The sequence below is a fragment of the Thalia democratica genome, chromosome 2 (assembly GCF_965202585.1).
Source record: "Thalia democratica chromosome 2, ktThaDemo2.hap1.1, whole genome shotgun sequence".
Classification (NCBI taxonomy): domain Eukaryota; kingdom Metazoa; phylum Chordata; class Thaliacea; order Salpida; family Salpidae; genus Thalia; species Thalia democratica.
In genome coordinates this window covers 103,448,938-103,463,991 of record NC_139166.1, presented here as the reverse complement: position 1 = coordinate 103,463,991, position 15,054 = coordinate 103,448,938, and the positions used below count along the sequence as shown (strand labels likewise).

Genomic DNA, 15,054 nt, shown 5'->3' with positions numbered 1-15,054 from the left:
ATAAGATAAATCATATCACGACCTTCATGTGTTTATTTTTTTCATTATTACATTTTAAGTAAAATATAATTTAGTTGAAAATTATAACAACATGTTCTGACTATTAATCTAAAAGTTTACACAAATAGTTTGAGTATACAACTTCAAGTTATAACAAGCAAAGGTTATTTAGTATATACAATTTTTCTCTGGTATTCTCGGATCCCTGCATTAAATCAGCGTATCAAAAATAAAATTAATTAAAACATTTAAAAAATTTTAGTTTTATAAAATACCAAAACATTTTAAAGTGGATGTATTCTAAAAAAGCTTGTTTTTATTAGCGTACTAAGTTATAGACAATTTAATAAAAAGAATTATTAAATAATTGCTTTAACATACACAAAACTGTAATAATTTTTAGTTAGGAAAAAAAGTATGTTAATTCAAATAGTATTTAGAAATTATTAGTATTGAAAAACAGAATTTTTTCAAAAAACTTTAAAATTTTAATTTTATAAATATCTATTAGGTTTAGAGTATGTTTACTTTTTTATTTGAACTTGAGAAGAGAGAACCAACTTTTTATTACAAAAATTATATATGGTGACACAATATAACACAAGGTATATAAAACAACAGCTTAAAAAAATTACTCATTTAATTAAAATTGAAAATTATATATAAGTGTGGCCAGATGGTTTAAGGATCCTAATAACAGCAAACTTTGCATGATCAGTCCCAGTGGTTTACACATAAACAAGAGCATACTGTTTTTTTGTTTTCTGTCAACATTTTGAGTGATAAAAAACAAAATTTAAGTCAATTAATCACACCTGAGAAATTTCATCTGCCACTTTTAGATTGAGTATCATTTTTAATCTAAAAATTTATAAAAAAGTTCTCAAAATTAGAACACCTGACAATCTAAACACTAAAGAAAATTCCATAACAATATGAGTAAAAAATAAATTTTTATGAAGCAAAAACCAAATATTTTCTTAAATAAAATTTTTGATAGTAAATTGCTAGCCAACTTCTTTATACTATCTTTTTTTTTAGATTGATTCTTATGTCTATTAGAAATCAACATTTTACATTTGTTAGCAACTATAATAGAATAATATAACTATTAACGGGTTGCAACTCTGAACAAAAATATCAGAAAAGAATCTTAATGAACTTTCAGCTTATAATAGAATTTTTTTTTAATCTGACTTCCTACCTAGTTTACTTCCTCAACATTTACACTTAACTACAGATGCAGCTTTTGAAAAAGGGAACTACATTATTTTTGCTTAAAACATGTTCAACGTTCAACAAAAATTTTAGAAAACGTCAATTTACTTTTAAGCTTTCAAAAAAAATGTTTAAAAAAATGTTATAAAATCTTTTAAAAAAATTATAAAGTATATTTTTAATTTTTTCAATCATTTAATTTGTAAGACTTACTTTTTGTACTAACTTTAGTTAATAATTTATAAAGGCATTATTTTTAATTTCAATAATTCATAAATCTACTTTAAAAAAAAACTTTAAACCTTTTTTAAATTGTAAAAAACGAAACAGCCATATTCTTTTCTTATTTTTTTTTTATTTAATTTACTTTATAGTTTTAAAATCAGTTGTAAGGTTAAGCTTAAACACAAGCATTAAGTTGCAACGATAAAAAGTACCGACCAGGCATGGTAAAATTTGAAAACCACTAATTTCAGCTGTTTTATTGCTTTAGTAACCAGAAAGTTACAAGGGCGCTGCCGACCCCTGACTTAGAACAACTCAGATTGTTTTGAACGTTTTAAAAAAACTTAGGCTAGCTAAAGTTTGTTTTTTTTTAATTACTGGCTAGTTTTAATATTTTTGATGATCTAAGCCTTTGTATATGTTTAAAATTGATCTTAAAAGTTGTGTAAAATGGTTTAGTGTTACCTAATATTTTTCTAAATTATCAACAAGAATCATCAGCTTTTATTCAAGTATTCTTTTATTTTTTCACTTGGATAAGGGTTTTTTATTTTATTTTTCTAAATTTTATAAAATTAATTTTCAAGTCTTTAAAAAAACTCAGGCTAGCAATGTGTTACCTAAGCTAGTTGTTTTTTATTATCATTCACAAATTGATCAGAAAATGAGGCGAAGTTGTCACAAAAGAGCTAAAATTAATTTTTAAACAATCCATAAAAAATTTGCAATTTCTTTAAATTTATAAAATCATGATTGTTTCATAACAAACTAAACTAGGTATTTTTCTTTTTTTTCTCCTTTTGACACATTGATTGAAATTAAAAAGATTGAATTAGTTCAAATTTCTTAAATATTTATATACATGTTTTTTTTGTAATTATTCTATTTTATTGTTTGTCCCGTTTTAAATGACATTTTATTACTGCCATCAACAAAATTTCAGTTTGTTAATCAAGGACATGTTTTAAGAAGCTTTTATATTTTACTTTTTTTCTTAAACTACTTAAAAAATTAATTCTGTAATGTATTTAAGTTGATTAAAACGTCTATGTTTAAAGTATTTAATATACTGTTTTACTAAGTTACTAGTTAATTAACTTTTTATACTAAGTTTTTAAAAATATTTTGTTTTCTTAGTTATTCTAGAACTGATTAATTTTAAGTAGAAAAAGTTTGTTTTAGAAAAATCATATACTCACATTTTCCTTTCTATATTATATACTCTTTAGACTTTAACATCAGTTGACAATAAATTTGTTTTGAATGTTGAACATTTGCTTAAATTTCACTGTTTAACAGTTAAAACTTTAAAAATATATAGTTTTGTCATTAAACCAGCAAGATGTTTGGTAAAGATGGGTCAAGCAGGCATATTTTTTAAATTTAAGAACTAAAACTTAATAAAAATAAATGCTATAGTTTTATATTTATAACATATTTTTAGTAGCAGGAAATTAAAGTTTATTATAAAGAAGTTTTTTTATATTTTAGACATTAAGTTCAGATAGCCACATGCTTAGAGAAATATTATTTTGTTAAATTATTTTTAAGGTTTTATAACTTCACTTCACAGAACGGTAAACATTTTAATTATATTTGATGACCAAGACTTAAGTGAAAATAAATTTTTTGATGTTCCAAATATTTGGTAAAGTTAAAATAAAAAACTATTTTGCTTTACATTTTCAAAACGTATAGTTACCACCAGAATTGTTTTTCACTAAAGTTAAAATTTTGGCTTTATTTAATAAATTCTTACTTGAATTTTATATTTTTAATAAAAAATAAGGACTTAAAAACAAAACAAAGTTTAAGAAAAACAATGTTTAGTTGTTAAAAGTTTAAATAAATTAACTATGTGACACAAAATCTAAAGGAATTAAAATTAAGCTAAAAAGTGATCAGGTTTAAGAATTTATATAACTTGAAATTCTGTTTTAAATTTTTTCTTTTATATAGTTTTGTTAAAATAATCTTAAACTTGGCTTTAAAATATAATAAGACCCAAAAAAAATTCATGTTTAAATCTTGAAGAAGTTAAGAAAACCTAGAAAAAAAATTCTTTAAAAAATTTGAAACCCTGCTTACTTTCCAACTCTGATATTTTTAAGATTTTTAAATTATTTGATTAGTTCAGGTCAGTCTGTATTTTAACAAATAGTTTGTTTCTTACCAAATTTTATCTAAGTTAAATACTTATTCTCAAATTCACGGTACTTTTTATGGTTTTATATATATTTTTTAATAAGACATTATTGAGTAACTTTGTATTGTTTGTGTATTTTATAAATTTAAGCATTGTCAAAAACATTTATTTTTTAGTTTTTCTTAATACTGAGCTTTTTTACCAGGCATAGTCATGTTAGCTTGTTTTACTCTGGTTAGTTTCTGGTCATCAATTCTTGAATTTTTGCCTCAAAGTATGGCAATCCTTGAAATATGCTTACAATTTATTTGTACAGTATTTATTAATAAATCTGTAATTTGATTAACATTGAAATAAAACTATTTCAAACAAAAATTTTTGAAAACCAAGCTTGAAATTTAATTACAAATCTTAAAAAAACCTGCAAAAACCTGAAATTTTAGAACCGTCTAAGTGTTAAAATTTTTAATTGACACAAAAATCAATCATTAAAAAAAAATCTGTAATAAAAATATATTTCATTAAAAAAGACATTTAAAGTAGCTTTAAAGTATCTCACTAGCAGAACTTACCTTAATTTTAACCCTAAACTTAGTTTGAAACTAAAAATGGCTAAAAAACGTGTACTTTTAAAAACTTAGAGATAAACCTTGAAATTATGGGAAAAATTTGTTTAAAAAATTAGCAACCCTGGTCACTTGAAAGATTTGGATATTTTAAGTTTTGAAATAGTCTGACCAACTCAGACTAGTTTATAATTTAAAAAAAAAGGCTTTTTTCAGCAACTTTCAGTCTAGTTTAAATACCTTTTATCTCAAATTCATGGTATTTTTATTATTTTATAATTTTTTTTTTAATTTTGATTTTGTTACCTCATTTTGTATTGGTTGTCTAATTTTAAAGTTTTAAGCTTTATCAACAAATTTTGTTTTCAGTTTTTTTCTAATTCTAGTGTTTTTTTTTTAATTTTTGCATACTTATGTTAGCTTGATGTACCCTGGTTAGTTTTTAGTCATCAATTCTGGCAATTCTGCCTCAAAGTGTAGCAACTCTTAAGTACGCTTATAATTTATTGATACATTATTGCCAACTATTAAAGTTTGTTTAAAAACTTTTGAATGATTTAAGTCTCAGGATATCTAAAATTTAAAAAAAGTTTTTTTTTTTTCCTTAGGCAGCTTGGTTTGATAAGTTTTCTTAAACTTTATATCGGTTATCCTAAACTTAATCTTTTTAATTTTAGTTCCATTTTTCAAATAAGATACTTAAAAATAGTAGCAGTTATATTTATAACTTAATTGTACAAATTTAAACTTAAAGCTAAAGTAATTTACTTATTGTAAATTATAGATTTAAATTATACTTGCTTTGAATACTTATAATTGTAAATACATAGTAAAATTTCTTTACCAAAGTTGATATCAAGATTAATTAAATTAGTTAATGTTTAACCAAACTTAATTTTTCTAAAAAGAATGAAATGTTTTCTTTAATTAAAAGTATTTTTAAATAAATGTAAATTGTAGATTTGAGTAAATAATGAAACTTAATATTCTAAAAATTAACAAGTTTTCAACTCAATTAAACTCATCTGATTATTCTTTATCTTTTAAAGACTATGACCAATTCAGGCTAGTTTACATTGAAAAATGAATGTTATATTTTCTAGCAAATCTCAGGCTAGTTTAAATATTTTTCTAAATTTTAGGGTTCTTTTTATGACTTTATATGAGTTTTTCAAATGCAATATTAATTAGTATCTTTTCTATTGTTTTTTAATTTTCTTTTTTAATTTTAGGTTTTTAAAGTGATTTTTTTCAAAACTTTAGGTATTTTTCAAAAAACTTCAAATTCTAGGGTTTTAAGCCTAAATTGTTAAGTTCTCGGATTTAAAGTTTTTATCAACTCTAAAACTAACAAATAAATTTAATTAATTTTTCAAAATAAATAAAATCAAGTAATTGAAAATATTTCTAAAATAAGAGAACTTAAAAGCTTGTAATTTTTAACTAAATAAATTTTTGAAAATAGATAAAATCAAGTTTTTGAAAATATTTCTAAAATAAAAGGATTTAAAAGTTTGTAAGTTTTAATTTAATTAAATAAAAACACATTTAAAAGCCAAAAAAGTAGCCTGAAATTTGAGAAATAATTTAAAACTTGCTCAAGTACTAGCCTACACATTTATTGAAGTAGTTTTATTTATTATTAAAAATTTTATTTTTTTTTAACAAAAATAAATTTGATAAAAAACAATTCAATTTTTTTAATTACTTTAGAACTAGTATATATTCATTAAATCAATGATTGTAACACTCAACATTATTGATTTTAAATAAGAAACACAAAATTAGCATCAAGTATGCAGGATCTAGGCGCAAAATTATGGTGCAAAATCATCACCAGTTGCTTTCACTAAATTTAACTCATCAAAATTTTAATTTTTTTTTTTTTAAACTTCATAACACAGAAATTAAAAACTAAACAAGAAAAAGTAGATTTTGTTAATACATCTGTCACTCACTAAAGCATACTAAGTATAGTAGATTTTAGGAATAATTATGTAGTTTTTGATTAGTATTTTAAACATGATATATATAAATAATTTTTTTTGTGATAATAAAAATTGTTTGGTTAAAAATATTGCAAAGAGAAAATACTAACACTTTTATTTGTTATAGCTTCAGCTGGTTTAAGTCTATAGAAAAATAATCTAAGTTAATTTAACTTTAAGCGTATAAGTTGCTATAATTTTGTTATTAGGTTAGTAAAATAGTTTATGTGTTCCTATCCTACCATTAGCAGCGTACTAAAGAACAAATGATTTTTTTTTAAAGTAAAAAAAAATGTTTTCAAAAATCTTTGTTAGCTTGAAAATCACTGGATTAAATTATACTATTGTTAAAAAATTGGATCTTATGATGTTTAAATACTTGAATATGTAATGATACATTAAATAAGACATGGAATTAATGCATAAAAAAATGCGGTCTAGTTTTATACTTATGTGTGTTTTATATGTGTGTGTGTTAAGTAATTCATAAGTAGTGTTAAGTAATTAAAGATGCAGTTTTATGTGCTTAATTACATTCTTTGTCCAAAAATTAAAGGACTTTTATATAACTTATTAGGAAAATTAAATTTTAAAAATTCCAGAACTTTTGTACGTCTGTTTACCAAAGTGTTTTTTATTTTAAACTGAACCAGATGAAGATTAAAGACTATTTTTTTTTTTATATGAAACATATGTTCGGAAATTTAAAAAATCGTAATTTTTTAAAAAGCTATATATTGTTACGTATATGTATACTTTATTCTGAGAACTTTATATGTTTCAATTTTACCAAGCAAAGAAAAAAAAAATTTTGTTTCACAATTTTTGTACAATATTTTTATTTATGTGATTAATTATGATAATTTTATAAAACTCTTAGTATATAATAATCGTTTAAAAAGTTCAGTTTGAAAGTTTCAAAGTATTTAAAACAAAAAAGCTTTTTAAAAATTAATGTTAAAGTGTTAACTTTTTACATTTTAAGTTTCAGAAATGTTATAATAAGTTGTGAATAAAGATAAGTTAAACATCATTCAAGTCTTTACAGGTAGAAATTACTCTAGTAGAACTATGGGAAAAAAAGGAACACATGACACTACTCATTCGGTAAAAAGCAGCAATAGATTATTTTTTACAAATAAGCAAAATTGTGATTTTGTTGATCTGTGTAAAAATAAATTTTTGAAGTCTAAAGAACAACTGAAAATCTCTAAAAGAGTTGCTAAACTAGGTTAGACTTTTTAAAACAACTACGTTTAAAATAAAAAAAAAGGTTTTAAAACAAACTGGTGTTTTTTAGAGTATTTTATAAATTATTTCTGTTCACCTTAAACTGAATTTATTTTGCTGAAAAAAAAAATGTTAAATTTTTCAGTGCTAAATTTGGCCCGTTAAAAACTTTACCCACTATTTAATTTGCAAGAAGTATACACGCTTATTTTTATAATTTAAATATTTTTTTTTTATAAACTTTATGATAAATAGCTTATTTATTTGGTCGTAGCTTAATAATTAGATTAAAAACAACTTTTAGTTTTAAACCAGCTATCTAAAGTTTAAAGTAGATGTTTAGTTCCTTATTATAATTACAAGGGTCTTTAGTCTTTTTCATCTAAAGCTTTAACTATTAACTTCGTTTTCTTTTATTTTAATACAATCGTTAAACTGTTGTGAAAAAATTTTAAGTAAAAATAAAACTAGCAGTATGTTTTTGTTTGGAACTAATAAATTAATATATTCTAAAAAAAAGCAACCATATTATTTATATTTGTTTAAATAGTTTAGTATCCTAAAAAAAGTCATAAAGATGCAAATTAATTTAATTTTAATTAATAGTAGACTAAAGAGATTTTTTTATTTGTTTAACCGTAGACATTAATTAAAATTCATTATTTCCTAAATAATTATAAAATTTTGTAAAATAGTACAACATTATCTAAACTAGCCTTTGTAAATTTATTGCATTTTTTGCAATTCAAAGCTATAAGAAAAATGAAGTTTTTTTTTTTAAGATAGTAGTTGAAAAATAACCATTTAGAATTTTTTTTAAATTTTTTATCCTAACTTAAGGTGTTTTAACAAAAAATAGAGTTAAAGAAAAGTATGTTTTGAGTTTATGACGATTTCAAGTATAACATCATTACATTTTAGGTAACATGACAGAAGATTTAATAACATCTTCAAAAGAATACAAAGTCTCGTTATGTGAAGATTTAGAACAAGAAACATGTGAAAGCATCGAATATACATCTAATAGTGAAAATTTGATAGCTATTTATTATTTTTCTCGACTCTTTAAGTTATCTACTGCATCTGAAAAATGTTTTCAATTTATTGAAAGATGTTTTCCAATGTTTGTTGATAAAACGTCATTTTTAGAGTTAGACTTTAAAAGCATATCAAACGTATTGTTAAGCAGTGAACTAAACGTTGATTCAGAATTGGAAGTTTTCAACGCATTAGTTTCCTGGTTAGCTTACAACAAAGGACGTAGTAAATATGCAAAAAGTTTATTCATTAAAATACGTCTATCATTGTTATCAGTTCCTGATTTGAATTATGTTTCACAAAAAGCAACCAGTTTTATAAACGACCGTGCTTTCATAAATGAAAAAATTTCAGAAATGAATAAAAACTCTCAAACAAAAAACTCTAAAAATGTTGTTAGGTATTGTAACCAGGACAAGTTTAATATAATCTTTTGTGGGGGTGAGAAAAAAGGAAAAGTTGTTCGTGACGTGAATAGAATTGAAGCCTACAACCAAAATTATGTTAAAAGTTTACCACAGCTCGAGGAAGGCAGAAAATATTCAAAAACAGTTTGCTCTAGAGGTCAAATTTATGTGTTTGGTGGCTATGGTGGTAATGGTTGCCTTAAGTCAATTGAAAAATACTCAAGTACTAATAACAAATGGGAAATTGTAGGTTATATGCCCGATGAACTTGTTGATTTTTGTGCGTGTTCTTTTATGGGGAACGTTTATGTTTTAGGAAATGTTAGACGAGGTTTTTTAAATTCTTTTCTTAAGTTTAATCCAACAGACCGTAGCTGGACAGATTTTGCTGAGATGAACGTGGCAAGAAAGTTGGTATCATGTTCTGTATTTGAAGGTAGAATTGTTGTTTCCGGTGGATGTGATAATGATAACAATTGGTGCTTTAAAACCGTAGAAGCTTATGATCATGTAGCTAATACTTGGTCAACTATGCCTAATATGATTCGAGGAAGATATGAACACGAATCATTAGCAATAAAAAACAAGCTGTACGTAATCGGAGGAAATTTTACTAATACATTTGAAGTTTATGATTCAACTTGTAAAAAATTTGTTTTAATAAATGCTCCTCAAGGTCGCTTTTCACTAGACTTACATCTCCCAGATGCTGTTGTTTCGATTGGTAACAAACTTGCTGTATTCAAAGGTAGAAAGAGTTCTTGTTTAATTTATGATGTTGAAAATAAAACTTGGTCAGAAGAACCTTGTGAAGTAAGTGGAAATCTATTAAAATTTAGTTGTGTCAAAATACCTCATTACTAAGAAATAACAACAATAATACTTATTATTGAACACTTTAGTGTTTATTGTTGTAAAATACAAAATTGACGCGTGTATAGCTAATTCTATTACATGCTTGCATTAGACTTTCTTTCGCATAAAATAAAGTTTTTAATTGTAAAGTTGTTTTGTGTGACTTATGTTGTTTATAATTTAAGCTAAAAACAATAGTCATCAAGGTTATATTTAATTCATTATCAATTTAAGTCTTGTACATAAAACTAAAAGACACATGTGGTTATCAATAATTTTAAGACTTTTTATTAAATAATATTAAATAATTATAAATAAGTTTATTTTTCTATATTTTAGACACAAATAAATTAAAAAGTTTTCTCAAAGTATATTTAAATAACAATTGTTTTTCAATTTTAAGTTTTTTTTTTGTATTCCGTTTTATTTTAGAAAACTTCGTTTAAAAATAGTTTTAACGGTTAAGTCTTACTAAAATTGTGAAGATTCTTACTTTAAACAAAACGTAGCAAGTTGTTGAATTGGTAATACAAATCAAATCTTCATTATATCAAAGCAAGAAAATGATAAATTACTAGGTTAAAATATTTTATATTATGCTAGTTAAATTTAAAAAAAGTGATTTGTATTCTGCCAAGCGGCTCTTTGAATTAAAAACTCTACTAACAGAAGTTAATATAAAATTAGAAGAAAAAAGTTTATGGTTTTGCTATTAGCATATATTATAGGAATAGTTGTAAATAACTAAGAAATTTCCAGAGCTTCTGTATCAATAAAAAAAAACTGAAAAAATCTAAAATTTTAAAGGGCTCCACTCAAAAATTCAAACCGCAATAAGGTAGATTTTATTTTAAATTAAAAGCAAATTAAATTAAAGAAAAAAATTATTAATAAAAAAAAAGTTCAAAGTACCTTTAAAGATAAAGAAAATGATTGGGTTTAAAGTTCGGACGATTTTTAAAAATTACAAATAAAGCTATTCGAGCCATAGTAACTCTTGTAATTCAAAGAGGTTGTAACTTTTTATTTCAAAAAAAAAAAATTCATACATCGTTCGTGACGAGATAAAACTTAAAAACATTAGTCATTTTTCTTGCTCTAATAAATTGCATCTAGTATAAGAAACCAATGAAATTACAAAATTTGGTTCTTCATATCTAAATAATTAAGCTCATTTTTAAATAAGTTTAAAACGAAACTTTTAGTTTCTCAAATACCTACAAAATTAATTAACTTAAAAAAGAATATCTCTTCGTCGTTAAACTTATAAAACAACAAAAAAGAGCAAAAATTTCAAATGTGTTCCGCTCTAACAGGCTTATAGCCAGGAAGCTACTTTTAATTGCTGTCTAATCATGCGGCTTGCCACAAACACAAAATTTGGTTGAGCAAAACTCCAAGGTCGGGGCGACAGATGCACCTTAATGTTCAATTGGCTGAACAGCTTCACCATTCTGGGAATATTGCTTCACATTACAGAAAAACAGAAACACTACAGTGAGTAATATTTTTAGTCGGAGAGCAAGATGTAAACTTCCGAACTTTAGCGGGCGGGAGAATTTTAATTTCCTTCAATTCACCAAGTTTACTTTATTGTCGAGTTAGTTTTGACAAAATATTAGTTATACATGACCTTTTGTTTTCTAGTGCTCATTTAAAAACACCTTTTAATCTACAATAAGACCTCTTTTTTCTTTTTATCTCAAAGACAAGAAACTCTACTTTAAGTTCTTAAAAATTATTTAGTTTGTTTTTTATGCATAATACTTTAAAATAATTTCTACAACATTTAAAGTCATAATTTAAATTTAAAGCTAAAATTATCTATTTGTTGTGAGTAAAAATATTTTTTTTTAAATATTTCATTATTGATGCTTAGTAAAGTTTATTAAGATATACAAAAAAAAAACCTCAACTTGTGTTTCACCAAATTCAATTAAAAAAATATTGACAACTCAAAACAACTACTAAAACATAAAAATCTAAGATTAACAAGGTCTTTACTTAATTTTGGCTGCCAAAAAACCTGAAAACCATAAAAACCTCAACTTGACAATTCAGACTAGAAAAACCTGGAGTTTTGAACAAAAATTACTAAAGAACCTGAAATTTTACACAATTGCTTTTGAAGTTAAATTTTAAAAAAGTAAATTTTAAATTTACACTAAAAATTAAATATACCATACTGTTAAAAAAAATTTGAAATCAGAAAAAGGAAATATTTGAAAAAAATTTAAAGCAGCTTTACAGTATTTTTACAATGATGTTATAATTCCTCGCACTGTTATTATCATTTAACTTAGCTTTAAACTAAAAGTAGAAATTTTATTGTATTAAAGTTAAACTTAATTTTAGTTGATAAATTTTTAGTTAATTTAAAAGTTAATCTCTTGTTATGAAATGTAAGTATTCTAACACAAAGAAAAATTAAAAACTTTAAGTTGTTTAAAATTTAAATAACTTTACTATAGGACAGGGGTCGGCAAACCGAGGCCCGAGGGCCAATTGCGGCCCTCGAAGGGTAAATCTGCGGCCCGCAAGCACGTTTTATTTAAGAATGGAATGCGGCCCGCGAAAGAAATTTTTGTGGCCCGCAAGCATGTTAATGTGGCCCGCTGAGCAACAATATGTTTTAAGTTAAATTTTTACTAGTAATTTGGTTTTGTTTTATTTCGTTTTATGTTCATGTATAAAATTTTTAAATAATAAAAAGACTTTACTGTATTAGCTAAAAAATGTCAAAAAAAAAACAGATTAGCTTTCTAAGAGGGTATTTTCTCATTTTCATAAAAGCTTTTTTCTTACAACAGCAAGTAATTATTTGAAAAAAGAGTGTAAAGAGTGCTTAGATTTAGTAAGTCAGTTATATAATAGCTACTTAATAAATAAACCAAATGTAAATGTTTTTTGCACAAAAGTAATGCACAGTAATTAAATAAAATAGCATTTCTTACAGTTTAGGTATTCATTTTAAATGTATTTTATACCTAAGTTTCTTTAATAGATTTACTATTACTAAACATTATATTTAAGTGTACACAAATACATTTAATATAACATAATAATAAGAAATAAAGTTTATTTGATTTTGGTTTTAACACGTTTCGATTTTTTAGTAGTTTTTTTCACTTAAAATTATCCATTGCACACAAGTGTACAAAGATGCTCATATTCTAAACCACTTTTTATTTACTACTTATGTTAGATTAAGTTTAGTTTATGCTTAAATGTCTAACATTATTGTATCTAAATGTAGTTTCTAATATGTTCAGAAACATTTAAAACAATATGTATGACATAAATTAAAATAGTTTTTGTTATGTACACATTTTTATTTTTCAAACAATGTTTTTAGGCTAATGAATTTAGTTGTTATGCATTGCATACTAATATAAACAATTGCTGTTTTTTGAAACTACCAGTTTAATACAAGCTAGATTCAAGAATGGTAACTTTATTAAGTTTGTACATTGTGAAGCAAATAAGTTCGAATTCAATTTTATAAATAACTAAACATTGCTACAAACTCAGACTATGACCATTTGAAGACTTTAAATCTCAAGCCAATTTAGTCTATTTTTTTAATTATTTACTTGAATTGCTTTTTGTATACGAAAATATCAGGCTAGTTTTTTGTCACTAAGGCTGGCTTTTTTTCTTTAAATAGTGGCAAATTAAATTTATGATGTATGTTTTGGTAAATACACAGTGTTGGTTTGAATTATAATATATGTTAAATTTTAAATCTTGCAGCTGATACAATTTGAAATACTGTTTATACTACTGTATAAAGTGTGAATAATCAGTGTTGCCAAAAAAACTTGAGTCCCGGTAAATCTTGGAGTCTGAAAATTTATACTTAAATAATCTTAAAAAAGTTTAAATTTGAGAATTTTTGAAAAACCTGCAGTTTCAAACAATTTTTACATGTAAAGTAATAAAATTTTGATTTGAAAGAAAAATTTTTCATATAAATATTTTCATTAAAAACCACATTTAAAGTAGCTTAAGAGCATCTTTTTAAAATTGATATTATGTTTAAAAGATTTTTTTACCTTTAGTTTAATTTTATACTGAATACAGAAGAAAAAAATTGTACTTTTACAAACTTTATATTGGTGCATTGCACCTTTGCATTTAATATCTATTTATCTATTGCTGTGCTTTGCATTAGAACTTAACCTAGAAATTCTTCTAAAATTTCAAAGTTAATAAAAACAACTCAAATAAAAATTCTCAGATAACAATGTTTTGTCAGTGCTCTCATCTTAACAGATTGATTAAAGTCCTAATTTGATTTATGCTGCTTTATAATCTGCAGGCATTTCTTAAACACGAATTTTGTTGTCAGTAAAGAAATAAACAAAAATCTTATACTAACGTCAACATAAATTCTTTAAGAAACTTAAAATTCTAAACGGTATCTTCATTTTAGTAATTAGTTTTGCTACTTTGTTACTTGCCTTAACTTTTTCTTCAATCACTCTGAAGATAATCATGTGCTTTGTTGGAACTGACTTAAGCGATTTGCTTTTTTTTTGTTTCTTGCAATAACTCCTAAATTACGTTTTTCAATGCTTCTAGCTCGTCCTATATTTCACATTTACTCTTTTTAAATGCAAGATTTTTATTGCAGTAAAAACATTGCTATAATTCTTAATAAAAAGTTAGTTATTATTCATTATTAAGGGCTTAATAAGCTTTTATACTTTTGTTAAAAGTGTTTAAAAAAAAATAATTGTCCATTGAAATTGACTTATAATACTTTTTTTTGATTTATATTTAATTTACTGTTAATAAACTTCGTTATTTCTTTATTCTGAATTTTCCTTTAAACAGGGTTGCCAAACAAGCAGGCTAGTTTAAAAGTTTGAAGAATACAGACTAGATTAAACCTGTTTAAGACATTTGTTTAAGACTCAGGTGTGTGTGAAACTTTTATTTTAAACACTTTGAATTCGCAGAATAGTTTTTACAACCGTAATGTAGTTTACTAATTGTATTTTTCTTTCTTGTCTTCTCACATATTGTGTACTTTTTTATAATGATGATATTTCAATTAAGTATTTAAGTTTGATTAACACTAAGTTTTATGTTTTTTTAACTTTTAATTAACTTGGCTGGTTTGATATAACTTAGACATTTTGCTGTTAAAGTTGCAACCATGTTAAATACTAATTGATTACTAGTAAGGTATTTTGTTAAAGGATTTAAGAGTTAATTATGCTAAAATTTATTTTAGATTTTTACATAACAAATAAGTATTAGATTTATTTAGTCAATTAATTAATGAATTTTTAAAGAGTGTAAATTATTTGAGACGCATTTTTTTTTAATAATATTTTTAGAAACATGAAAAAAGGGTTAATAGTACAAACAAG

The 15,054-nt window shown here is 23.8% G+C and overlaps 1 protein-coding gene across 1 annotated transcript; it reads left to right on the top strand.

Annotated features, from left to right (window-relative positions):
• The first annotated feature begins 8,299 nt into the window (after positions 1 to 8,299).
• LOC145829155 (kelch-like protein 36) lies at positions 8,300 to 9,682 on the top strand. Its single transcript, XM_082936882.1, has 2 exons — positions 8,300 to 8,613; positions 8,812 to 9,682. The coding sequence occupies exons 1-2, from the start codon at positions 8,300 to 8,302 to the stop codon at positions 9,680 to 9,682; spliced, it is 1,185 nt and encodes a 394-aa protein (XP_082793008.1).
• The last annotated feature ends 5,372 nt before the right edge of the window (positions 9,683 to 15,054 follow it).